This window comes from Kogia breviceps, chromosome 12 (assembly GCF_026419965.1).
Source record: "Kogia breviceps isolate mKogBre1 chromosome 12, mKogBre1 haplotype 1, whole genome shotgun sequence".
NCBI classification, from domain to species: Eukaryota; Metazoa; Chordata; class Mammalia; order Artiodactyla; family Physeteridae; genus Kogia; species Kogia breviceps.
This window is the reverse complement of record NC_081321.1, coordinates 88,942,709-88,969,004: the sequence shown is the minus strand read 5'-3', so window position 1 is coordinate 88,969,004 and position 26,296 is coordinate 88,942,709. Positions and strand designations below refer to the sequence as shown.

The 26,296-nt window shown below is 41.1% G+C and overlaps 1 protein-coding gene across 2 annotated transcripts; it reads left to right on the top strand.

Annotated features, from left to right (window-relative positions):
• The first annotated feature begins 142 nt into the window (after positions 1–142).
• PRDM4 (PR/SET domain 4) lies at positions 143–24,779 on the top strand. Of its 2 annotated transcripts, none has more exons than XM_067010053.1 (12): positions 143–245; positions 528–794; positions 4,365–4,498; positions 7,092–7,277; positions 8,641–9,435; positions 11,695–11,844; positions 12,831–12,949; positions 14,137–14,222; positions 14,990–15,117; positions 15,745–16,059; positions 17,589–17,757; positions 23,105–24,779. In XM_067010053.1, exons 2-12 carry the CDS (start codon positions 784–786, stop codon positions 23,415–23,417), a joined length of 2,406 nt encoding a protein of 801 aa, XP_066866154.1. In that variant the 5' UTR covers positions 143–245; positions 528–783; the 3' UTR covers positions 23,418–24,779. The 2 variants fall into 2 exon arrangements, with proteins under 2 accessions (XP_066866154.1, XP_058937980.1); XM_059081997.2 differs by having other exon boundaries at positions 143–346.
• The last annotated feature ends 1,517 nt before the right edge of the window (positions 24,780–26,296 follow it).

Sequence of the window (26,296 nt, the reverse complement as noted above, 5' to 3'; positions counted from 1 at the left end):
CGGCCCGCCCACTCTGGCCCGGGTCCCCGCGGCGCGCAAGCGCGGAACGGGGTGGGTTGGGGGAGGGTGAGTCGGTGCGCGGGCGCCGCTTGCGGGCCGCGGCCGGAAGGGCGCACGCACAAGGGGCGGGGCGGCGGGCGCCGAGAGTGGCTGAGGAACCGGAAACGCGCCTTGGAGGGTGCGGCCCTGAGGACACTGCGGGTTGGGCCGGGCCAGGGTGAAACGTTAGGCGAGCGGCCCCCGAGGTGGGGGGCTCGTGCTGGCGGGGAGGGCCCCGAGGCGAGCTTTGCCCGGATGAGGAACAAAGCGGTGGGGCAGGCGTGCGCGACCCCCGCGCGGCCGGCAGGTGGGCTGCGCGCGGGCCCGGCCGGGGCGGGGCGAGGGCGGCCTGCGGGCCCCATGCCGACGAGCGGGCGACTTGGCCGCCCTTGGGAGGCAGTGTTAGCAGGCCCGTGCTCTCTGGCGGCGAGGGGACGGGGGCTGCATCCTTCCCGTGTTTTGGTGACCGCCCTTGTCCTCCCCCTCAGGTTAGGTAGTCCTCCTCCCGAAGCTTCTGGAGGAAAGGCCCCGGGTGTCCCCCGGCATGCCTTATCTCGCGGCAGGGTGCGCGGCCGCCGGCCCTCGGGAGAAGTTGGGCTGCCCCGGGCGGCCCAGGGGCCGAATGGCCGCGTTTGTGCAGCGGTTGTAAGCAAGATGCGGTAGCACGTGAACCTGGAACGCAAACACTGATGCCGGTTCTCCACCACCCGTGTGCGCTTTTCTCTGACACTTGGTCCTCAGCAGATGCATCACAGGTGAGTAGCTTGGTGGACTCAGCGTTGGTGACATCTTTGGAAAACATTTGGCAAATGAGACTTCAGAGTGCTTTTGTTTTTGGTGCCATTGGGCAGAAACCAGTATTGGGTTGAATACACTCTCATTAAACTTGATTTACTCCAAATGTGAGTAGTTGTTCCGATTAGCCATTACGTCGATTGTTGGCTCGTTGGACATCTTTATCCTTGCTTTTGAGTTATTTGCGCGTTTAATATTTTTATCTGGATTTCGAAGTGTGTTTTTAGCTCATTACCATGTTTCACCTTGAATTTTGCTGGTTACCGTCTGGCTTGGCTGGTAATGTAGAGAAATTAAGTTATTAATTCTGCAGGCTTCATGTTAATGTTGAAAGTACTTTGTGGTACTATGCCACTACAGTACAGAAGTGTGCCAGAGAAATAGTTACATTTGGCTATTCTTTTTGAGCCCTTTCATAGGTTGTATGTTGAGGATAAGGAAGATAAAAAAAAGTTCATTCAAATTATTGAAACTGTCCATTGCACTTGCAAAGTGGCTGCATTTCAGTTAGCTTTTTATATGTCATTCTAAGAAAAAGTCGTAAGATCAACAAATGGTTCATACATAGGTCACATAAACTAGAGAAGATGAAGGATATGATTCTACAATGAATGCATAGGGAAGAAGAGTGAGCTTAGTATCTTGATTCTGGCCCTTCTCCCAAGATTGCTTCCTAGCATCCCATATGAGAAAAGGAGCTAGAAAAGAATTGCACTTTGGAATGAGGGAGTCTTTTGAGGCTCATACTGTAAATTCCCTTCATCTGCTTTCTCTCTGAGGGATACTAGTTACCTTTGGTTTATGGCTGCTGAGATCATCACATTTTAGTGACTCACAACAAAGCAGAAATCTGCTGAGCCTCTCACATTAAACTCCGGTTTGAACTGGTTTGAGAAGGCCTAAGAGTCAACCTAGAAACACCGTTTTGATTTTTATCTTGAGAATAGGTGCACAGATTAATACTCAAATTTTCAGCATGGAATTAGAAGCTACAGACTTTTAATTGAACTTAAAAAAATTATCATAACCAGTTTTTTGTAGGTCATTACTGCTCCAGTGGTTCTAAAGTTTTAGTTAACGTTTGTAGCTATAAAAAGTCACAGGAAAAGTCTGTTTTAAACCACCCCAAACCCAGAAACCTTCAGAATTGTTATCGTTTCTTCAGCTGTAAGGATTTTTGCATTCTTTTATAGTATAATTAAATACTTTTATTAATGTGCTGTCTTTCATAAGGTGTACCTCATTTGCCATGTGATGCTAGTTGTCTTTCTAGTAAAGATGAGTTTGCATTGCTTCATCCAAATCAAATACATATTTCAGAATGCCTACTCTATATAGGGTATCGCCCTCAGCTTTGTACACTTTATTAACGTCTGGGAGCCTAGTTGTATGAGATACCTAGCCCGGGATAAGGTTGAAGCTTATGGATAGAGAATAATTCAGGAATAGTTCTATGTGGGACTTTAAACATACTCCACAATATAAATACACAGATCATAAATGTTGGAACTGTAAAAGGCAAAAAGTTTCTTTTATTGTAATTGTCTTTTTCTAGTCATAGTTAAAGAGTTTAGATTTCTTAAATTAGGCAGACCTGGACTTAACTGCCAATTCTGCGACTTACTGGTTTCTTAAATTAGGCAGACCTGGATTTAAATCCCGACTCTGCCACTTACTAGTTAATGTAATTTTGGGTTAATGTAATTTTGGGTTAAGTTTCTTAGCCTGAGTCTCAATTTTCTCATCTCTAAAATGAGATTAAGAACGCCTACCTCACAGTAGGTATAAGGATTCGGTGAGGTAATTACATGTTAACATTTAGCCCAGTGCCTAACACCTAAAGTAAGGGAGTAACAAGTATTAGTTATTATTATTTTCATGTTGATTGGTAGCTGATATTGCCATTTTTCAGATTAAAAACCTATTAAGGGGCTTCCCTGGTGGCGCAGTGGTTGAGAATCCGCCTGCCGATGCAGGAGACACGGGTTCGTGCCCTGGTCCGGGAAGATCCCACGTGCCGCGGAGCAACTAAGCCCGTGAGCCATGGCCGCTGGGCCTGCGCGTCCGGAGCCTGTGCTCCGCAACGGGAGAGGCCACAACAGTGAGAGGCCCGCATACCACAAAAAAAAAAAAAAAACAAAAAAAAAAAAAAAAAAAACCTATTAAGTTTTGCCTTCACTGCTAAGGAGTGTGTAGACCGATTTGATTCCCCTTCCTGTTCTTCACCCCTCCCATGTACATAGGTGCACACACACGAACTTGCATCACTGTGATAACTCAGTATAAGCATTGGAGGTCACTGCTGACCTCCTTCCGATAGCCTGTTGGCTGGCCTCTTGAAGTTGTTTATAATATGGCAGTCTCTAAATTCTGACATAGGAACTAATACTTACTGATAACAATCTCTAGTAGTGTCTTATTCAAATCAGTATACTCTTATTCTAATGACTTTGTTAATGGCACTACAAGATGGATTTTATGGAAAAAGCAATTCTCAGATTCCTCAGCCAAAAATGGTCTCTAGATAAAAAAAGTTTGGTGTATTGAAAAACTTTTGGACAATATTTTGCAGCATGATCTGTGTTCTTCATTTCATTGCTGTGTGATTTGGGGCATATGACAAACCCTCTTTGAGCCTCTGTTTCCTTGCTTACCTTATTTTGAAGAATTGGTGAGCAAATATGAAGTAATTTTTTATAAGGTATCTAGCAACGCTTACCTAATGAACCTGAAATGTGGAGGATATTACTAAAATTATTGATTAATTATTTAGGTATCTATACAGAATTTTAATAAAATGCTGATCCATGGAGAAGATATGGTGATTCTTTACACTATTGGTAATCTAATTCAGACCCAGTATCACTTTAACTCCTGGTAAAAGGAATTAGCAAAAATTCTTTGAGTAAGTTAAAACAGACTGTCTAGGGCTTCCCTGGTGGCACAGTGGTTGGGAGTCTGCTTGCCGATGCAGGGGACGCAGGTTCGTGCCCCAGTCCGGGAAGATCCCACATGCCGCGGAGAGGCTGGGCCCGTGAGCCATGGCCGCTGAGCCTGCGCGTCCGGAGCCTGTGCTCCGCAACGGGAGACGCCACAGCAGTGAGAGACCCGCATACTGCAAAAAAAAAAAAAAAAAAGTCACAAAAACAGACTGTCTATAAAACTCCTGGTATGAAGTAATAAGCTGGTTGGAGAAATTAAATACTGTGAAGGAAAAAACTTAGGTGAATTTAAAAAACAAACCCTCGTTGCCAGTGTGCTCTAAGGATTGCAAACTTTGCTTTAGATAGTGTGCTTAGGGGTTTGGAGCAAGGCACACCTGAGTTAAATCCTGTTTCTGCTGTATGAAGGTTGAGTTAACATCTCTGAATCCCAGTGACCCTAGTTATCAGGGAGCTGTGAGCATAGAAATGAAGTCATAGTTGGTTAAGTCCCATTTCCCCACCTCCATTGTTTCACATTCTTTAGTACCTTAAACAGAGTCCCTGAGGTAATTTTTTGCATAACTGGTTTTGTCTGCTCTTTCTTAGGATGAATGAAATGAACCTGAGCCCAGTGGGGATGGAGCAGCTGACTTCATCCTCTGTGAGCAACGCCTTGCCAGTCTCAGGGAGTCACCTGGGGTTGGCTGCCTCACCCACTCACAATGCCATCCCAGCCCCAGGTGAGTGACTGAATTTCAGCACTTAATTGCATTATCAGTTCTAAATGGAGCCTACAGGGTGGTCAAAGCCCCTTTAAGAGTGGAAGGGAGAAACCCAGCAGGTCTAAATGGTGGTTCCACATGTGGCAGCAATTTTTCTAGAGTACTGAAGTCCTAGTGGATAGAATAGGAGTAGCGGTTTTTTTCTGGTTGTTCTCTTCTTGGGTTAGTGGCCTTTTGTCTAGAGTTGTAGTTGATTTGGCATTTTATCTAGGGTTACCCATTCATCTGTTTTCCCCCTTGGCATTCTGTCCCTGGGTTATTAGGAGAGAATCAAAGTTACTGTAATAACTATTCCTAGAACACATGGGAAATTCAGCTTTATTTTCTATGATATCAAACTGGCAACAGCTGCAAACACACCAGGCCTAGAATTATGGTCAAAGATGAGGTTTCAGAGATGGAGCTCCTACATAGAACTCCCCCTGAGCCTCAGTACTGGAACAGAATAATAGTATAGGAAAAGCTCATTTTTCCCCATGGCTGTACTTTTAAAACCTTTTTATCTGGCTAGTTCAATTTTTTCTTTCTATTAAAATGGAAACGAAACAAATAAGCCATTGAGTGATAGTGATTCTTCGGTCTTTGACATTGTAATGTATTGGATTTTATCAAAGTAGGAGTTAATGTTTAAGAGTATTTAAAATCTATTAAGTTGTTTAGTTCTCTATAGAGAATTACCTGCTTAATTACTAATAGGCAGCCGTTAAATAAGGTTTGTCAAAACTAGGGTCTCTTCACATTTCTTTTTAGTGTCCACAAAAGACATGAAAAAAAAATTTATTTTTAACTCATTTGATTATCTCTTAGGCATTCCATTTAGTGGACACTCTTATTGAGGAAAAACCTATTAAAAAATACTGCCACTGGCAAAAATAATGCAAATCAGCACTGTCCACGTTGGTGATTGTTCATTATGATACGTAGGCACAGGGTCGCTTTAGCACTTGCAGATAGATATAGTCCAAGGTAAATATAAAGTGTAAATTTTTAAAACTCATGAACTACATATATACAAAAGATTATATGAAAATATGTATGTACAGTTATACATTTAGCTTTACATTAATTTCCAAGTAGCAGCATTTTTTAAAAATTAATTAATTAGTTTATTTTCTTGGCTGCATTGGGTCTTTGTTGCTGCGCCCAGGCCTTCTTTAGTTGCGGCGAGCGGGGGCTACTCTCCGTTGTGGTTCACGGGCTTCTCATTGCAGTGGCTTCTCTTGTTGCAGGGCACGGGCTCTAGGCACACGGGCTTCAGTACTTGTGGCACACGGACTCAGTAGTTGTGGCTTGCAGGCTCTAGAGTGCAGGCTCAGTAGTTGTGCATGAGCTTTGTTGCTCCGCAGCATGTGGGATCTTTACAGACTAGGGTTCTAACCCATGTCCCCTGTATTGGCAGGCAGATTCTTAACCACTGTGTCACCAGGGAAACCCAGAAGCATATCATATCTTTTTTTAAGTGAAACATTCTCACCATATAAAAAGGAAAATATAATAAAATGCAAAAATAAATTTAAAAACTCTGGTGGCACAGTGGTTAAGAATCCGCCTGCCAGTGCAGGGGATACGGGTTTGAGCCCTGGTCCGGGAAGATCCCACATGCCGTGGAGCAGGTAAGCCTGTGCTGCGCCACAACTACTGAGCCCGCATGCTACAACTACTGAGCATGCACTCTACAACTACTGAAGCCCATGCTCTGCAACGAGAAGCTACCACAATGAGAAGCCCACGCACAGCAACGAAGAGTGGCCCCCGCTTGCCACAACTAGAGAAAGCCTGCGCGCAGCAACAAAGACCCAAATAAATAAATGAATAAAATTCTAAAAAAAAACCAACTGTTCTATCACTACTCAGAGACCACTCTGAACTTTGATATATTTATTTGAACTTTGGTATGTTTCTTCCCATTCTTTTTATCTCTAAATAATTTGTTTTCTTAAATTGAATTTAACCTAGGTTTTTAATTGTAATTAAATGCTTTGATACTTAAGAGCAGTAGACAACTGGATGATCAAGTTGGCATTTTAAAACTAACTTGACTAAATTTAGGACTTGTTTGTGGATGTCTGCACAACACTACCTATCTGGGAATGTAAAGGGCTGCTAGGTGAGATTTTTGCCCATTGCAAAACCTTCCTAAGAGTTGAGGAAGTGATTACAGAATTTTAAAGTACTTACTTTTAAAAAAATAATTAATTTAATTATGGCTCTTTTGGGTCTTCATTGCTGCGAGCAGGCTGTCTTTAGTTGCGGAGAGCGGGGGGCTAATCTCCATTGTGGTGCGCGGGCTTCTCATTGCAGTGGCTTCTCTTTTTGCGGAGCACGGACTCTAGGGACACAGGCTTCAGTAGTTGTGGTTCGCGGGCTCTAGAGCGCTGGCTCAGTAGTTGTGGCGCACGGGCTTTGTGGTTCCCGCGGCACGTGGGATCTTCCTGACCAGGGATCGAACCCATATCCCCTGCACTGCCAGATGGGTTCTTAACCACTGTGCCACTAGGGAAGCCCTAAGATACTTAACTTTTAATGGAGAAAAAAAAATTTTTTTTTGTAGGGCTGCCAGTGGCGATTCCAAACCTGGGTCCCTCCCTGAGCTCTCTGCCTTCTGCTTTGTCTCTCATGCTCCCAATGGGTATTGGGGATCGAGGGGTGATGTGTGGGTTACCTGAAAGAAACTACACCCTACCTCCACCACCTTACCCCCACCTTGAGAGCAGTTACTTCAGAACCATTCTACCTGGTAAGTGTTATAGTTATTCAGGAATTTAGAAGAAAGAATTCAGCCAACTCTTAACTTCAGTTCTTGAAGACTTGAATAACACTTTTTTCTGTTTTTCACTACTAGTTATTAATCTATGTGGGAAAAAATTGTTCATATTTATGTACTTTTCCTCTTAGAACATACAGATAACATATTAACATAGAAGGTTGACTAAGTTTAATTTCTTAATGTCACATAAACAATTTTTCTCGTCTCCTCTAGCATCTCCTTGGTTCAGTTTTTATAATTCTGCAGTTGTAATTCCTATCAACCACATGTCCTGCGTACAGTGTCATTGTTTATTATAAATTAAAGTTTATTGAATTTTTATTTTAGAAGTATTATATACTCATTTCAAAAAATTTAGCAAATAAGGGGGAAGGGGAATCATTCATAGTCCCATCATCCATCTTTTGGGTGTACTTCCTGTCTTTTATTGTTATGTATAGGTTTTTACTGTTTTTCATAATTAAGACTATATAGTACTTTCTATACAATTGTATACCTTTTTTTTACTTAATATTTTTCTCCCTTTTTACATAGTTATTTTTCCCAACTGCTATGTGGTTTTCATAATTATCCCTTTTAATGACGCATTATAGTCTACTGAGTGGATATTCCATGGTTTATTATATCAATCTTTATTGTTGGACAGTTTTTTTCCAGTTTTTAAAATTACCATATAGGAATGTCTTTGTGTATAATATTTACAAAATGCATTTAGAGGAGATTACCATAAGTGGAATTTCTTGTGCAAGAGGGTATGAACATTTTTGAGGTTATTATTATAGATACTTTCCAAAGAGGATTTAGAAATTTAGGCTCCTCCTGGCAATGCAGCAGGTACCATTTCACCACATCTTCATAAACACGAGTGTTCAAATATTTTTCTGTTTTAATAAAGCGGGTATAATTGTGACTTGTTTTGAATAGAGCCTAATGTTTTATGATAGTTTAATAAGTTAAAAATTATATTTAATTTTTATTTTTCACATGGCAAATCTGCTTTTAAATGATTTTACCTTTTAACTCTTAAAGAGCAGATTTCAGCAACTTAAGACTCAGGAACTCCAGCCATGTATATATTAAAGGCAGCATTTATAAGTGATTAATTTCTAGTGACTTTAAAGGAACATAGTTAATTTTTTATGATATCTGAGTTTCACGGGAAAAACGGAATTGTGGTATATGTATGTTGCTATTTATAAAGTATATAGATATCAAACCAAAGAAATAGGTAGGAGATTATTTTAATTTAGTTACATTTGTAAGGAATTTGGAATTCTTTATATTTAACAATATACTGAAAAATTCCTGATATCTCATCTTTTCCTTTTCTCAGGCATTTTATCTTATTTAGCTGACAGACCACCTCCTCAGTATATCCACCCTAACTCTATAAATGTTGATGGTAATACAGCATTATCTATCACCAATAACCCTTCAGCGCTAGATCCCTATCAGTCCAATGGAAATGTTGGATTAGAACCAGGCATTGTTCCAATAGACTCTCGCTCTGTGAGCACACATGGTGCCCAAAGTCTTCATCCCACTGATGGCCATGAGGTGACCTTGGACACAGCAATTACTATGGAGAACGTCTCTAGGGTCACCAGCCCAATCTCTACAGATGGAATGGCAGAAGAACTTGCCATGGATGGTGTTGCAGGCGAGCATACCCAAATCCCAAATGGCTCCAGAAGTCATGAACCTCTGTCTGTGGATTCTGTGGGCAGCAACCTTGCAGCGGAAACTGTAGGACATGGTGGTGTGATACCCATTCATGGGAATGGCCTGGAGCTCCCTGTGGTCATGGAGACAGACCACATTGCAAGTCGGGTCAACGGGATGTCTGACAGTGCCCTCAGTGACTCCATCCACACCGTGGCCATGAGCACCAACTCTGTAAGCGTGGCACTCTCTACCTCACACAACCTCGCCTCCCTAGAATCTGTTTCCCTCCATGAAGTTGGCCTAAGCCTAGAACCTGTGGCTGTCTCCTCCATCACCCAGGAGGTTGCTATGGGGACAGGTCATGTAGATGTGTCTTCAGACAGTCTTTCTTTTGTACCACCTTCACTGCAAATGGAAGACTCCAATTCAAACAAGGAAAATATGGCAACCTTGTTTACAATTTGTGAGTGTGCTTAGCCTTTTTCTTTTGGAGATATTGATAGAAAGGGCCATCATCCTTAACAGGTTTAGTCACAAAGTCAGGTGTTAAGGGAGTATAGAAAGTAACTAGACTTTGGAACTTTTATTTGCCTTTGTATTGTCCTTTGTATTAATGTGGTACCTTTTCCCCAGGTAAGCCACACAGTATATAGACATTTTGTTGGTTCTTATAGCATCTTCCTGAAGTAAGGAAACAGTCATTTCTGTATTTTACAGGTAAGCTTAGCCTAATAGTACTTAGGTATTTCCCAAAATTTCACAGATAGTTAATTATAGAAGTAAATTTCAGTAAGGTATTCTGTGTGACATGCCATTTGCTTTTTCAACATAAGACAAATTTAATAGATTATGTGTAATATAATTCACGTATGCATTTTAAAGTGTACAATTTAGTGGTTTTTAGTATATTGACAAGGTTGTATAACCATCACCACTGTGTAAGTCCAAAATTTTTATCGCCCCATAAAGAAACCCCATTAGCAGTCACTCTCACCCCTGCCCCCCATTCTCAGGCAACCACTAATCTACTTTCTCTGGATTCGCCTATTAGTCATGTCATATAAATGGAATCATACATTACGTGGCTGTGTCTGGCTTCTTTCCAGCATAATGTTGTGATGGCTCATCCATGTTATAGCATGTATTAGTACTTTATTCCACTTTTTGGAAGAAGAACATTCCATTGTATGCATATCCTGCATTTTGTTTATCCATTTATCTTTTATGAAAATTTTGTTGTTTCTCCTTTTTGGCCATGATATTCAATGCTGGTAGGAACATTCATGTACAGGTTTTTGTATGAACATATGTTTTTAATTTTCTTGGATATGAGGAGTGGAATTCCTCGTTTTGAGGAATTGCCAGACTGTTTTCCAAAGTGGCTGCACCATTTTACATTCCCAGCATCTGTGTATGAGGGTTCCGTTTTCTCTACATGTTTGCCAAGACTTTTTTTTTTTTTTTTAAATATCCATTGTAGTGGGTGTGAAGTGGCATCTCATTGTGGTTTTAATTTGCATTTCCTTAAGACTAATGATGTTGACCATCTTACATGTACTTACTGGCCGTTTGTATATCTTTGACGGAGACCTGTAAACATTGTTTGCAGTATGAAATCTGAATCTCCTTTGTTTGAAGCATTAACATGGTTTCTTGTTAAGAGCATTGGAGAATAAGTTCTCATAGAGTGTGTAGGGGATCTCTAGTCTGATATTCAAAGAATTTTTAATCAAGTACTACTCGAAGAAGTAATATATTATTACTGCTTTGGCTAAATATGAAAACTTACTGATATTTTATGCCATTTAATTGGTAATTTCTAATGGATTGCTTAGGAGAAAAAGGCACCTAGAAGGCTGTGATTCTAAGGTTTATGTATTTGCAACTATTTTGTGAATGACTTTGGAAAGTTTGAACACAATCATTGACTAAATAGGGTCATGAATACTACTGTTAAGGTAACAGAAAGGAAAGTAAAAGAATAGAACAAAAGATTTATAGAGAAGGAGGACACTCCTGAGCTTGTAAAAGTGAAGTTACAGTAAGCACAGAAAACAGTATATGAATTCAGCATTTTTTCTGACAGTGCAAAAAGACCGCATGAACAATAAGAATTAAGAATGTTAAGCAAATATGTCTGCAAGAATATGATTCACCTGCTGTCCCAAAGAGCAGGTTGTATATTTTTTTTGTCTTAAGAGCTTCTCATCAAAGCGTGATCAGCCAGTTTAATAGTGAAGCAAACGAAGCAGTGGTGCATCTGGCTCTGACTTTGTTGTGCTCTATTGTCATCTCTGTTTTGGCTTTGCATTGCTACAGCATTTCAACTCAGTTTCCTCTTATAGTTTGGTAGAATTGGAATCTTTTGGACTTTAGAACATCATATCTGAAGGTATTACTTATCTACTTAATGTAAAGAATAATATACTTGATTCTTGAAGTAATATAGGCTTATTTTTTTATCAGTATTTCTCTTAACGCACTGAATAGAAAACTTGTCCTGTTGGATCAAAAGAAAAATATCAAATGTTGCTGAAGAGAGGTACAACAGTGGATGTATATTTTAGTGTAAGAAAGTGGTTCTTTGATCAGAGAATTTCTACTAGAACCTTGCTTCATACTGGTTACATTTTAATAATTTGTATTTAAATTAAAAAGCAGGTGGTCACTCATTTGCCTGCTAGAACTGACCCCATTTATGTCTCAAATTTCCCATCTGCAGGGTGCACTCTGTGTGACCGAGCCTATCCCTCAGACTGCCCAGATCATGGACCGGTGACTTTCGTTCCTGACACTCCAATAGAGAGCAGAGCGAGGCTTTCTCTCCCAAAGCAGCTTGTTCTCCGCCAGTCAATTGTGGGAGCAGATGTTGGTAAGACCCTTGGAACCATAAAACCCCATCAGAGGTTCTTCTTTCTTTGTAGGGTAAAGTTGTAAAAGTGGCTGTGTATAATTTACTGATTATTTGGTTGATCCAGAAGTCAATTTATAGCTGAAGATTTATTCTTTTACAGAATATTTGTCTTGTCCAGTGGTGACAGCAGTACATCAAGTTGAAAACTTTATTGGGAAAATTCCCCTTTCTTAGAATCAGAATTGAATAGAGGAGAGAATCCTAGCCTGAATCTTTGAAGACTTGACTTTTATTTTCAGCTATATCATCCACTATCAATAATCATGACAAAGCACTCTTTGAAACTTAGTTTCTTTTATAAAACATAGAAAATTCACCATTGATAACTTTTTTATCACTAAAGATAGTTACATCAGATGTTTGTAAATTGCCTAATACTCCTTAGGAAAAGGTAATAAGAACTGTAGACTGCCAAAGTATGCTTATCCTTATTGGAATTTCACATGGTATCTGAATCACTGTGCCATTCTTTGAAAATACAATACTAGGTTCGTTATTCTTTCAGGTGTAACTTAGGCATGGGTCAATTGAAAGCAGTGCTTTAAGCACAAGTGATCTTAGAAGTTTGATTTGTTTTGTAGTAATTGCTTTACTTTTTTATGATAAAATGATGTTCTCTAGTCTGTTTTATGTATCAACTCCAAAATAACGTATTTGGAGGGACATGGTTTGGTTCCTTGTGTATAAAAATGGGTTCAGGAATTTCTGATACTGCTTCTTACTCTGCTTATTTCTTCTGAGCCCCTATCTAATCTGTTTATTACTTTTTCCTTATTTACAGGATAGAACCCATAAGACTTATCTACCTCTCAGGAGTGCTAGAATATCAGTAGTGCTTAGGTTCATTGAAAATAAGATTCTTTGCATGAGTTAAGCTACTCTCTTCTCTATTTGATTAGATGTTTAAATCATTGATTGTGTAGTTCATGTCCTTCCACTGATAGGTGTATGGACTGGAGAAACCATTCCTGTGCGGACTTGCTTTGGACCTCTTATTGGCCAGCAGAGTCACTCCATGGAAGTAGCAGAATGGACAGACAAGGCGGTTAATCATATCTGGAAGGTCAGTGTTTATGAAGCTTTTCTGTGACTTTTGGATGCTTTTACTGTAATGAGGTAGTTAAAAGCAATGTAAAAGTCAAACTTAGCCAAGATTCATACAGTGCCTTTCACTTATCAGTCATTTAATAGTACATTCTTTCTGTTCTTGGTAGCCAACTTATTATGCATAGCAAAACATCAGGTATTGAATATGGAAGATAAACTGTTTTAGTCTCCATTTTGTTATATAACCCAGTGATTATTCGCTTTTATTACTTGTGGCAGCTGAGGCCATGGACTTTGTTTATATGTTGAAAGTCTTATTTTGTAATCAACTAAAACATTCCTCAAATACCTAGCTTGGGAAACAATTGTAGAATTGGAAGCTAAGATTATTTCTCTAGTTTTCTAACGGAAGCGCTAGAAACTTAAGTTTTTGATATATACAGCTATTCCTATAACATGTTTATATAGAATCTTAGTCAATAGGTTGGGAATGATACCTGCAAAAATTGAAGTAAGGGGGAAATGGGTCTTGTGATAGTTGGAAAGGTAGAGTGCCACTGGCATTGGGGACTTTAATTGTGGTATCCAGGAGTAAACATAGAGGAATGCTACGTGCATTGGAGAAATAATGAGAAGAGGTGGTTCTCTGACCTTAATTTCCATTCATGTGGTAGGTGATGAAGACAAATAGAGTATTTTTTTTTTTTTTTTTTTTTGTGGTACGCGGGCCTCTCACTGTTGTGGCCTCTCCCGTTGCGGAGCACAGGCTCCGGACGTGCAGGCTCAGCGGCCATGGCTCACGGGCCCAGCCGCTCCGCGGCATGTGGGATCTTCACGGACCGGGGCACGAACCCATGTCCCCTGCATCGGCAGGCGGACTCTCAACCACTGCGCCACCAGGGAAGCCCAAGTAGACTGTTTTTTATGTCTTTTCCAGTCAAGCCAAAATGTGAATAATCAAGAGCAACATGATTCTGTACACTGAGCACTAACTGTAGGTCTCTAGTGGTCTTTATTGTATTGCTGGAAATAGGGGGACTGGGGAAATGACAAACATGTGAGAAGACTACCATGTATTTTCACACTGACTAGGAAAGCTGGTACCTACTGCAAAGTAAATGAGATTATTGCTAGACTAAACTTAGTAACATTGTGTATCACTTGTCAGTTCATCTGATGTGTATGTTTGCCTTTTGTTGACAGATATACCACAGTGGTGTCCTAGAATTCTGCATCATTACAACTGACGAAAATGAATGTAATTGGATGATGTTTGTGCGCAAAGCCAGGTAAGAGTAGACTTGGATGAAACAAATAGTTACCATTTGGATGTTTTTCAGTAGGAAGCTTTGAATAAAACAGGGAAGAATCCAAGAATCCAAATGACAGTGATATCTGTGAACATACCTTAAAGCCTAAGGCTTTTCACCTTCTTCACCCCAGTAGTTGTTGACTAAGGGTTATTATAAATCAAAATATAAGAAACTATCCTTGTTTTATGAACAGTTTATTCAACTTACTAATGCAGTAAGGAATGGTACAATTACCATTGACCTTGCAAGTGGGTACCTTTTCTTTATATTAGCTATTAGTCAACCCCTTAGGCTGCTGTTGTGGTTAATTCTTGTTCAGCTATCTGTTTCTGTGTCTTTGTCATATTATTTTAAGACTTTATTTTTCTTCCAGTAACAGACTGTAGTATTTCTGACTATAAAGGACGATATTGAAGTAAAAATCCTGTTTCTATGCAAGTTACTCCTAATAGGTAGTATAGGGAATTAGAGAAATGACCCAGAGAAATAGTACATCTAAGTTTTCATATAGGATTTTGCTGTAGGGATATGATGTGTTTAGTATATATTTCAGAATTAATATGCTTGATGGGAGTTCCCTGGTGACCTAGTGGTTAGCATTCTGGGCTTTCACTGCTGTGGCCTGGGTTTAATCCTTGGTCGGGAAACTGAGATCCCGCAAGCCGTGTGGCACAGCCAAAAAAATTTTTTTCAATTAATAAAATAAATTTAATATGCTTCATCTGTTAAATGTGATAACTTAGGAATCGGGAAGAGCAGAATTTGGTGGCTTATCCCCATGATGGAAAAATCTATTTCTGCACCTCACAAGATATCCCTCCTGAAAATGAACTGCTTTTTTATTACAGCCGGGATTATGCTCAGCAGATTGGTAAGTTTATGTAAGATTTGTTTGCATGAATCTAGCACAGTAAAAGCACCAAGGACCAGTAGTAAAGTTTTGGTAATGATTTACATGTAAGCTGAAACAAATCACATACCTTTGTGTATATAAAAACAGGATATTACCCCATGTTAAAAATGTTAAAATCCGTGAGATTCTTCATAAGCTAATTGTTATTGACCAGGCAGTATGAACTTTTGTGTTAGGACTTTGATTTAGGGAATTTGAAGTTCCTAAGTTCCTTTTGAACCATTACAATTTAATTTCATACAGGACAGCAAAGCTTCTTGAGTTGGTTTAACCTTCAAAGGCTTTTTCTTGCACTGTGTCATGATGACAAGTGATGTTTAGGAGTTTGTGTATACTACAAAATCTTAAGATTTTTGCCTAGGAAAGGTGCCTTATAATCCAGTATTTACGAAGTGTTCCCTATGTATGTGCCTGACACGCTATTTGATATGTTGGGTCTAGAGCACTGAACAAGATGTTTTAATTTTACAGTTAGTGGGCAAGCTAGAAATTTTGGTAGAAGGGAGAATTATAAGCAACAATTACTAATATCAACAAGTTTTAAAATTTAAATATCAGGAGACATTGAATAATCTTTCTCTTAAGGTGTTCCTGAACACCCAGATGTGCACCTCTGTAACTGTGGCAAGGAGTGCAGTTCCTATACAGAGTTCAAAGCCCACCTGACCAGCCACATCCATAACCATCTTCCTAGCCAGGGCCACAGCGGCAGCCATGGGCCAAGCCACAGCAAAGAAAGGAAGTGGAAGTGCTCCATGTGCCCCCAAGCTTTTATCTCTCCTTCCAAACTTCATGTTCACTTTATGGGTCACATGGGTATGAAGCCCCACAAGTGTGATTTCTGTAGCAAGGCTTTTAGTGATCCCAGCAACCTGCGGACCCACCTCAAGATACATACAGGTAAGTTGTGTTGGACCATCAAAGTGGAATTTTACAAAATTAGAAATTAGTAAGGCCTTGGCAGCAAGATAGTCTTGCAGGTAGAGTTGAGATCAGATGTTAGAGAAAGAGTCCACCTGGCTGTCAGCAGGGCTTCGTTGGGTCATAAATCTTGGTGAGAAAACTGTGCCTCCTCAGAGAGTATTACTTCTCATTATTAAGATGCTTCACTTTCTAGGTGCCCCCACCATAGTTTGAAGGTGACTGGAAAAATGCATTTAATAATCAGGAAGTTGATGTATGTGTTTGGACCTAAAGGGAATTCTACAGAAACAGCCTGAGCCTCCCTCCCATTAGAGCTCACCCCTGGTCACCAGCCACAGCCAGTTTCTTTCCTTTGAATATTGCTCAGTAAACACTGCCAAAATTGGTTGAGTTTCTATTTTCTAAACTCAATACAAACCAACCCCTTTCTCTTAGCACTTATTTTTTTCACTTACTTTTTTACTTTGCTATGAAGTAACTTTTAGTTTCGTTTTCTTGGCTGAGTCATTCATTCTCCAAATCTTTGAAAGTAAAACATTTCCTCATTCTTTTCCATTGAGACTGAGTAGTCGCAGCAGAGACCATGTGGCCCACAAAGCTTAAGATTCTGACCGGCCTGTAAGAAAAGGTTTGCTAACCCCTGACTTAGAGTAACTTTCTTTCTTTTTTTTTTTTTTTAAATATAAATTTATTTATTTATTTTTGGCTGCGTTGGGTCTTCGTTGCTGCGTGTGGGCTTTTCTCTAGTTGCAGCGAGCGGGGGCTACTCTTGGTTGCAGTGTGGTGGCTTCTCATTGCGGAACACGGGCTCTAGGTGCACAGGCTTCAGTAGTTGTGGTGGGTGGGCTCTAGAGTGCAGGCTCAGTAGTTGTGGTGCATGGACTTCATTGCTTCGTGGCATGTGGGATCTTCCTGGGCCAAGGCTTGAACCCGTGTCCCCTGCATTGGCAGGCGGATTCTTAACCACTGAGCCGCCAGGGAAGTCCCTATTTCTGCATTCTTAAAAGGATTTTATTTCATCCCTGGTTTATGAGGTCATATTATATGTTTTTAAAAAGAAAACTAAAATGTAGGTTGTAAAAATATGTTTGCTTATAGGCAAGTACTAGATTTCATGAGTTTTTTTAAAAAAAATAATTGAATTAAGTCGGGTACTGGGGTTATAAGTGATTTTTTTTCCAGAGTTTATATCGTGTTAGCTATAAACATTAAAAAGCGTGTGTGTGTGTGTGTGTGTGTGTGTGTGTGTGTGTGTGTGTGTGTGTGTGTGTGTAGGTAAGCAGTCCTAGGAGGTCAGATTTGTTAGCTTCACTAGCTTTAGTTGCAGAATAAATTCAGTGGCTCTGAGTGGCTCTGGGTAGACAGTCCCAGAAAGTGAAGTTCCAGTTTACAGTCAGTTCTGTTTGATTCCTGCCTCTGCCACATACCCATACAATGTGCCTTTTCATCCTGAGAATGCTCGTGGCAGTTTTATTCACGGTGTGGTAATTTGGGTTGATATGCAGGTCAGAAGAACTACAGGTGCACTTTGTGTGACAAGTCTTTCACCCAGAAGGCTCACCTGGAGTCCCACATGGTTATCCACACGGGCGAGAAGAACCTCAAGTGTGATTACTGTGACAAGCTGTTCATGCGGAGGCAGGACCTCAAGCAGCACGTGCTCATCCACACACAGTGAGTTGCCTGCAGCCCGACGCCCCTCGGGCGGGGAACGAGGCTTGTCATCTGTCCCCTGCCTTGGCACCCGTCGGTGCTTCCTGTGTTCCGCGTAGCCAAGCAGAGGTTGGAAAACTAACGTTTTGGTTTATCGTGGAAGATTTCACTTGTTTGTTTTTCTTATTTTTCACCTCTACTCTCTATTTCCTTTTTTTTTTTTCATATTTTCAAAACATCATTTCATTAATTTAGCAAATTTTTAAGTACCTCCTTGATGCCCAGCACTGTGCTAAGTGGTGAAAATACAAAGATTAGATGGTCCTTGGATTTGAAGAGCTCGGAGAGCATTAAGAGACAGAAGAGTAATTGCTGTACTGTGTTGCAGATGTCAGGGTAAGCGCTGGGTCCTGAGAGACCAGAGAGGAGGCCCCAGCCCAGCCTGCAGTGTCCTGGTAGTTTGAGCAAGTATTAAAGGAGATAAATTAGAGTTATTCAGGAAGACAGTGAAAGGTAAGGGATGAGAATACTGTTCTAGACAGATGAAACGGTGTATGCGAAAAGGACTGTGAAATGCGAGTGGTTTTTTTCTTTTTTTTTTTTTGGCTGCACTGTGCGGCACGCAGGATCTTAGTTCCCTGACAAGGTTTCGAATCTGTGCTCCTGCAGTGGAAGCACAGAGTTGTAACCACTGGACCTCTAAGGGGGTCCCGCTAGTGGTTCTTTATAGTTAGAGCATTGGGTGTATATGAGAGTGAGGGAGAGAGAGGCAGCAACCAAATCATGAAGAGCCTTTTTTTTTTTTTTTTGTGATACGCGGGCCTCTCACTGTCGTGGCCTCTCCCGTTGAGGAGCACAGGCTCTGGACGCGCAGGCTCAGCGGCCATGGCCCACGGGCCCAGCCGCTCCGCGGCACGTGGGATCTTCCCGGACCGGGGCACGAACCCGCGTCCCCTGCATCGGCAGGCGGACTCGCAACCACTGCGCCACCAGGGAAGCCCCATGAAGAGCCTTTTATCCACCTAAGAAAATTAAATTTCCTTCTGGAAATAATGGAGAGTCACCGAAGCATTTTTCCTACCTATGTACCAGGAACTATTCTGTGCTTTTGTGTGTGTGTGCATGTGTGTATTTTAATTATGGCATAAAACACAAATTTTACTGTCTTAACCATTTTTAAGTATATAGTTCAGTAATGTTAAGTGTATTCACATTCTTGCACAGGCATTGAAGGATTTTAAGGGAAAGAATGTCATGGTGAGATGTTCATTTTATAAAGATTACTCTGGCAGCACGAAGGGGTGATTGAAGGAGGAGAAGGCCAAGCATTGGGAGACCTATTAGGATTTTATTGCATGGATCCAAGTGTAATTAATTGCCCAGTCTGTGTTAGTTACAGTAGTAGTAGAGAGAAGAGAACAGATTTTGTGGTCCTGAGCTTTTAGCAAGTGATAGAAGAGGGAGAAAACATTAGCTTGAATAATTATTTAGAAATCCATAAAAAATGGAGACTTTATATTCTTATTATGGGTTTTAGATAAATATTTTGCTTTCATATCAGCTCTTTTATCTGATTCATAGCCAGATAACCTGAATGAAACACTAAAACATCCGAGGAGTCTGGATCTACATTCCAAACTCTCAAAATGACCTTTTAAAACAAAGTCTTCATTAAGTGGTTTCATTCTTAGTATGAAATTTTAGAAATTAGACACATTAATTATCAAATATTAGATATGATTGTACATAATTAGAGCTGAAAGAGATCTCTGGGATCAATTCGTCTAGCTGCTTATATTAGTCAGCTTGAGCTGCCATAACAAAATACCATAGACTGGGAGGTGGCTTAAACAAAAGAAATTTATATTCTTAAACTTCTGGAGGCTGGAAGTCAAGATCAGGGTGCCAGCATGGTTGGGTTTTGATGAGGGCCTTCTTCCTGGCTTGCACATGGCCACCTTCTTATGTCCTCACATGGTGGAGAGAGCAAGCAAGCTCTGGTCTCTCTTCCTTTTCTTATAAGGGCACTAATCCCATCATAGGGGTCCCATCCTTATGACCTCATCTAAACCTGATTACCTCCCACAGGCCCCCACCTCCAAATACCATCATGTTATGAGTTAGAGCTTCAACATACCGATTTAGGAGGGGGGGTGGGGGATGACAAATATCCAACCGATAACACTGCTCATGATAATCAGCTGGGAAATGTGAAAAACAGTGATTGGTGCCAGGGCCCCAGCTCCAGGGATTCTAATTTAGTTGGTCAGGGGTAGAGCCTTGGCCTTGGTATTTTTAAAAAGTTCCCGAAGTGAGTCTAATGTCCAGTCAGTGTTGAGTGCTACTGAGTTGATCCAAATGAAAGACTTGTTTCACAGTATCTCTGGCAAGTGGCTATGTTGTTACTTCTTGAAAACCACACATAAAGAGGAGTTATTCTCTTCCTTGACCTTGACTTTCTATTCTTTTAAGTGATGCATAAATTTGCACTTGCTTTTATGGTAGCCATTTCACAGCATAATGAAATAGAAATTATTTTGAGATCAGTCATAACTGTTTATCTCCTTTTGAGTTGGAAATTGGCTTTATCAGATATTGACCAATGGAAGCAATTTTCTTATATGTGGATATGGACACTTTCTCATGATGACAAAATATAATAAGCCTCTGCCTAACTCCCATGGTATAAAAGTTGTTTTCGGACTGTCAAGACTTTATGCTAGTATAAGTCATTCATAAAAGAAGTACCATTCACCATATATGTATAATATATATAATATATATTATATATATATATATATATATATATATATATATATATATATATATATATATATACACACACATTTTGGCTGCGCTGCAGCACACGGCTTGCAGGATCTTAGTTCCCCAACCAGGGATTGAACCCATGCCCTCTGCAGTGAACGTCCTAACCATTGGACTGCCGGAGAATTCCCCAACTAATATTTTTGAATGAGACTTCCTATAGAGATCATTGGTAAAATTTTCAGATGTTTGTATCTTTACTTTTAGGCATTTTAAAATGCATATGTTAGTATTGGAATTCATCTGTTTATCTGCCTAGAAGAGAACTATAGCCCCTAAAGCCAAATGTAGGAGGAGTTCCTCTCCCAGTGTTCCCCTGGGAGTATAAGGCATGGGACTTTGCCCTTCCTCTAAGAAAGGAACTTGAGAGCAAGAGTGGGGCGCTTATTCCCTAGGTCATTATCTTAGTCCCGTGGCTTTGTGATTTATATCTCCAGCCTTATGTAACTAACCATTCACTCAGCATCTCTGAGTCCTGGAGGTCTGCTAGGCAGCTCAAACCTGGTAAGTCCAAACCTCAACTCTTCGTATTAACCCAACAAACTTGATTTTCCCCAGTGTTCACTGGCTCAGAAAATGATACCACCATTCATCCCAGTGGCTCAAGCCAAACACCTTGGAGTCATCCTCAACTCAGTCTTCCATTCTTTCCTTCATTCAGCTCTTGCCTGGTTGAGACCACCAGCATCTTTTTTATGGACAACTTCAGTAGTGTCCCAGCTGACTTCCCTGCTTCTCTTCTCTCTCCTCATCCATTCTCCAACACACATATACACACAGGTGCCACACACACATGCTGTATTTGTCCATAGTGGCCAGAGTGATGTATTTAAAACATAAGTCAGATTGTGCACATCTCCAGTCGTGATTCTTCATTGACTAGAAGTCCCTTCATGATGTGGTAGTGGTACTTGGCTACGTGTCCCACTCCATCTTTTATTGCTTTTCTCATACTATTCTATTTTACCCACATTGGGCCTCCCCTTGCTACTACTTCAGCATGCTGAACACAGTCTCAGGGCCTTCGCACTGCACTGCCTCTGCCTAGAAACTTCTCCCTCTGGATATCTCCCTGTCTTCCTCCCTCACTTCATTCAGGTTTCTGCTTAAGTTCGTCATTTCCTCAGAATGGCCTTCCTTGATTATCTCATATAAAACAGGACTCTGTCACTCTTACCTGGCTTCATTTTTTTTTAATAGTACTTATTACTATCTGATATCACATTATATATTTTTAATATCACATTATATATTTTTAATATCACATTATATATTTTTAATTTGTTTATGGTGTGCGTCCTCCACTAGAATGTAATAAGCTCCATGAAGGCAGGGACAGAGCTTTCCCTGTCCTATAGCTCCACAGAATTCTTCTCTGCCATGTCCTGCTGGGAGAAGGTGGTAGAAATGCTAAGGAGACCAGGCTTCAGAACTTTCCACTGCACCCTCACACTCCATCAAGGATTTTAACCCCCTTTTATTTGCTTCACATATTGGACTTTCATTAAGACATAGGGTTCAGCTGCTCAAAAAAAGTTTAAAAATTCCTGCTCTGTGTGATCCCTAAGTTTCTTTTCAGCTCTAAATGTCTAGGCCAGGTTTACTTCACCCTTGACACTACTGACATCTTGAGCCGGGTAATTTTTTGTTGTAGGGGTTACCGTAACACCATAGTTAGATACCACTATGTATTGGTCAATTGGCAGATGTTTTCAAATTTGAGTTTTCCCGTTGGTAAGAATGTGGGGCAACGGGAACTCTCAAATGGCTGTTGATGGATGTGTATATCGTTACAGCCATGTTGGAAAACAGCATTATCTAGTAAAATTGAAGATGTACATATGCTTTGATCCAGCTATGCCTCTCCTGAGTATATGCCCTAGAGCAACGGTCCCCAACCTTTTCGGCACCAGGGACCGGTTTCACGGAAGATGGTTTTCCCGCGGATGGGGGACGGGGATGGCTCAGGTGGTAATGCGAGTGATGGGGAGCAGCCGCTGAAGCTTCTCTTGCTCACCTCTGCTGACCGGGCCGCGGGCCCCTGCCGTAGAGGGACTGGTGCGCACGCAAATCTACACAGCAGTGTAGAAATGTTCATAGCAGTCTTGCCCGTGGTGATAAAAAACTGGAAACCACCAGAATACTCATTAACAACAGACGGAGCCGTGCCACAGATAAGCTGTGGTATATTTGTAAGTAGCTTACAGCCATGGAAGGGAGTGAACTACTGATACAGCAACTTGATTGAAATTCAGAAACATCATATTGAGTGAAAGAAGCAAAACACGAGAGATATACATACAGTACAATCCCATTTACATAGTATTCTAAAACAAGCAAAATCAGTCTATGGTGTTTAAACTACGAATGTTTTATGACTCTTCTATATGATACATCTCCTGTAAAAAAAAAAAAAAAAAAAGTTTGATTCTAGTCGGGTCGAGCTTCTCTGACAAAGGTCTGAGGTTGTGCAGAATAAGTGTGCGCCTCCATTGTCATTTGTAACCCCGAATCAAATGTTTTTTTCTTGTGTTCCTCTTAGAGAACGCCAGATCAAGTGCCCCAAGTGTGATAAGCTGTTCTTGAGAACAAATCACTTAAAGAAACATCTCAATTCACATGAAGGAAAACGGGATTATGTCTGTGAAAAATGTACAAAGGCTTATCTAACCAAATATCATCTCACCCGACACCTGAAGACCTGCAAAGGGCCCACGTCCAGTTCATCAGCACAGGAGGAGGAGGAGGAAGATGACTCGGAGGAGGAGGAGCTAGCAGACTCTGTGGGGGCAGAAGACTGTCGGAGTAACAGTACCGTGTATCCAGCAGATGAGTCTCTGTCTACACGTAAATAAAAGAAAAACCAACTATTTTGGATGGAAAATACAAAAGGGAAAAACATAACCAGTTATCCACTACAGTGGTTTTTATATAAAATAATTTCTGATTTCCTTCCAGCCAACAGTCAAGACAGACTAAATGGGAACAGATAAAGCACTTATAGAAGAGTATCCTAATGAAAACACTTTAACAAAGATTGAGAAAAGAGCATGTATCCTATTTTTAAGTGGCGTATGGGGAGGAAAGTGTCAACTTTTGAGATCTATTCTTTATTTACATAATTGGGTGATACATTTATGCCTGAGTAAGAGCTGCTGTCTGCCCAAAGAATCGGATTTATTTAAAATTCTTTCATTTTTCCATTTTTCTCCCAACCCACTGATTTGGTAGCACTCTAAACTCGGTCCCTGCCTTACAGTCGTCCTGATATGGTTCTGGTGTTTTGTTTTATGCAGACTTGTGGCTTAAGCTCATCCCAGAATGGATTGGAATATAACAACATAAGTTTGTTACTCCTGACTGCAACTAACAAGTTTAAAGCACCACCTACCTTAATCTCTCCTGGCTGCTTGGGAATCTAGGGTAGATCTTGCTTCCTTCCTAGGTACCTTTCAGCAGGTACCTAGAGGGCAGATAAAAAAGGGAGCAGCCAGGCGGTAGGCACTGATGGGAAAAGGAGAGATGCCTGGGCCACTGTCCAAGAAACTAGCTTTGATGGAAGCTGGGGTAAGAGATCTGGTGGTTGTTCCTTAGAGATCTTTGTAGGTTTAGACATGTCTCTGTCTCCAGTGAAGCCTCCAGCACCCAGACAGAGGGGATCTGGGGGTGTAGCAAGCCAAGTAATGCCTGCTGCATTGTCTCCTGATAACAAGGACATGTGGACTCAGCTGGCAAAGTGGTACCTTGGCCCATAGAAGGAAGGAGGGAATGATCCTTCCTATCTGGCTTACTCTATGAAAAGGATCAAGACACCATTAAAATGTTGCCAACTCAGAATGACAGATGACATATTGGTGCATTTGCAAGGTTAGGTCTTCCCAATTGTCTGCAATGAAGGACCTCATCAGTTAAGCATGGTGGATGCCAAAGGATTTGGGAAGTGCAGAAGGTTAAATGGTCACCACGAGGGTGTCATCTACCCATCTGATCTTTCACCTTGTCTCTCTCGTGCATCTCCCGCTTTCAGCAAGAGGCAAACACATCTTGAAGTTGACGGTTGGTGGAACATGCTCTCCTGCTCTAAGGCACGACCTCTGGGCTGGAATAGAGAGAACCTTGGTGGGAAGGTTTTGCTGCTAATGTATTTATAGAATGAATGTATTTCATTCAAATCTGTATTCCTCTAGGAAGGATTAAAATAAAAACTTTAAAAAAAATACGGTTCCTCTTGTAATCTCATTTTGTGCAGGGAGAGGAATGAGTCTTTTTTTTTTTTTTTTTTTTTTTTTTTTTTTTCGGTATGCGGGCCTCTCACTGTTGTGGCCTCTCCCGTTGCGGAGCACAGGCTCCGGACACGCAGGCCCAGCGGCCACGGCTCACGGGCCCAGCCGCTCCGCGGCACGTGGGACCCTCCCGGACCAGGGCACGAACCCGTGTCTCCTGCATCGGCAGGCGGACTCTCAACCACTGCGCCACCAGGGAAGCCCAGGAATGAGTCTTTTTAGGGGAAAAATGAGGTACAACTTGAGTTTTTCTTAAGGTCAGAAGTGGAGAAAGTATTTCCTAAGTACTGTAGCTTTGAAAGTATATTTTCGCATGCTTCTGCCTAACAGTGCTTAAATAAAATATGCTGCCTGCGTTTCCAGCTCTCATCCCCGCCCTCTTCTGTCCTAAGGTAAGTGCCTTTACTTTGCTGTCTCCTTGGAGAACTAGAGGTCTCCAGTTGAGGGAGTTGGTGAGCTGTGGTGGTTAGAGGTGTCTGTCAACACTGGGTCATGAAGGCTCCATCAGGGAGCTCCGGTGGGACTGAGGCAACTCTAAGCTCAGCCTTTTGAGCTGGTAAAGGCATCCTGGTGGCAGCGACTCCTGTCCCAAGGAAACCATCGGTGCTAGAACTACAAGCACCCTTTCTCCCTTTAACTCTGGCTCACGCTGGGTTAAATTTCTTCATTTCCAGGTGCTAGTTGAAGTGCTGCCCAAGACAGTTAAACCTTATGTAAAACAAAAGGAATTCTGGGAAATAGTTTAAGTGAAAATGTAGCTGTTGTTGCTTGCTTTACAACTGTGTCTTCCTTTTTTTTTTTTTTTTTTTTTTTAACCTCTTAGACTTAAGTGACACATTATAAGTCATTCTCACAAGATGAGTAAATTAGTAGCTGCCCCTTTGACAAGATTTTACTCTGAGCCTTCCTTGCCCATTGCAGGTGGCCTCCTCTGCTGCTGCTGCTGGGATCAGTCTGCTGTTGGGTAAATGGTCACATTCAGAGGCTGGATATTATGAGTGTGGCCTCTGCAGCCCTGCTGAATGTTCTCCACTCGGCTTTGCTGCACCATGGTTTGGAAGCTTACTTAACTTATGTAACCTCTCTGCCTCTTTTTACTTAACTGTAAGAGACTGTTAATAAGAGTTTCCATTTCATAGTATTGTTTGATGTTAATTCATGTAAAAGGCTGGCACAGTGCTCAGCATACAGTGAGCACTGGCTAATATTCTTTAGTTTTAGATTATCCTAGCACAGATTTCTATCCTTAAAATATGGCTCTTCATGACCCAAGAAGTCCTAGATTTTAGTAAGACAAGTAAAACTGGCATGACTTGAGTTTTCAAGGCCAAAGCCTAGAAACTATTTAGTTTGCAGTCTTCTTGTAGATCAGTATATGTATGTTAGCTGTTTCCTTCCTTAAAAGGCGAGTTGCAATCTTGGCATGTGTGCTGAGTTCCATGGAACTCAGT

Excerpts from the sequence above, each read along its gene's own strand:
- PRDM4 (XM_067010053.1), top strand. Across the intron at positions 9,436-11,694 it reads GGCAACCTTGTTTACAATTT|GGTGCACTCTGTGTGACCGA; the intron begins GTGAGTGTGCTT and ends TCCCATCTGCAG. Across the intron at positions 17,758-23,104 it reads CACGTGCTCATCCACACACA|AGAACGCCAGATCAAGTGCC; the intron begins GTGAGTTGCCTG and ends TGTTCCTCTTAG.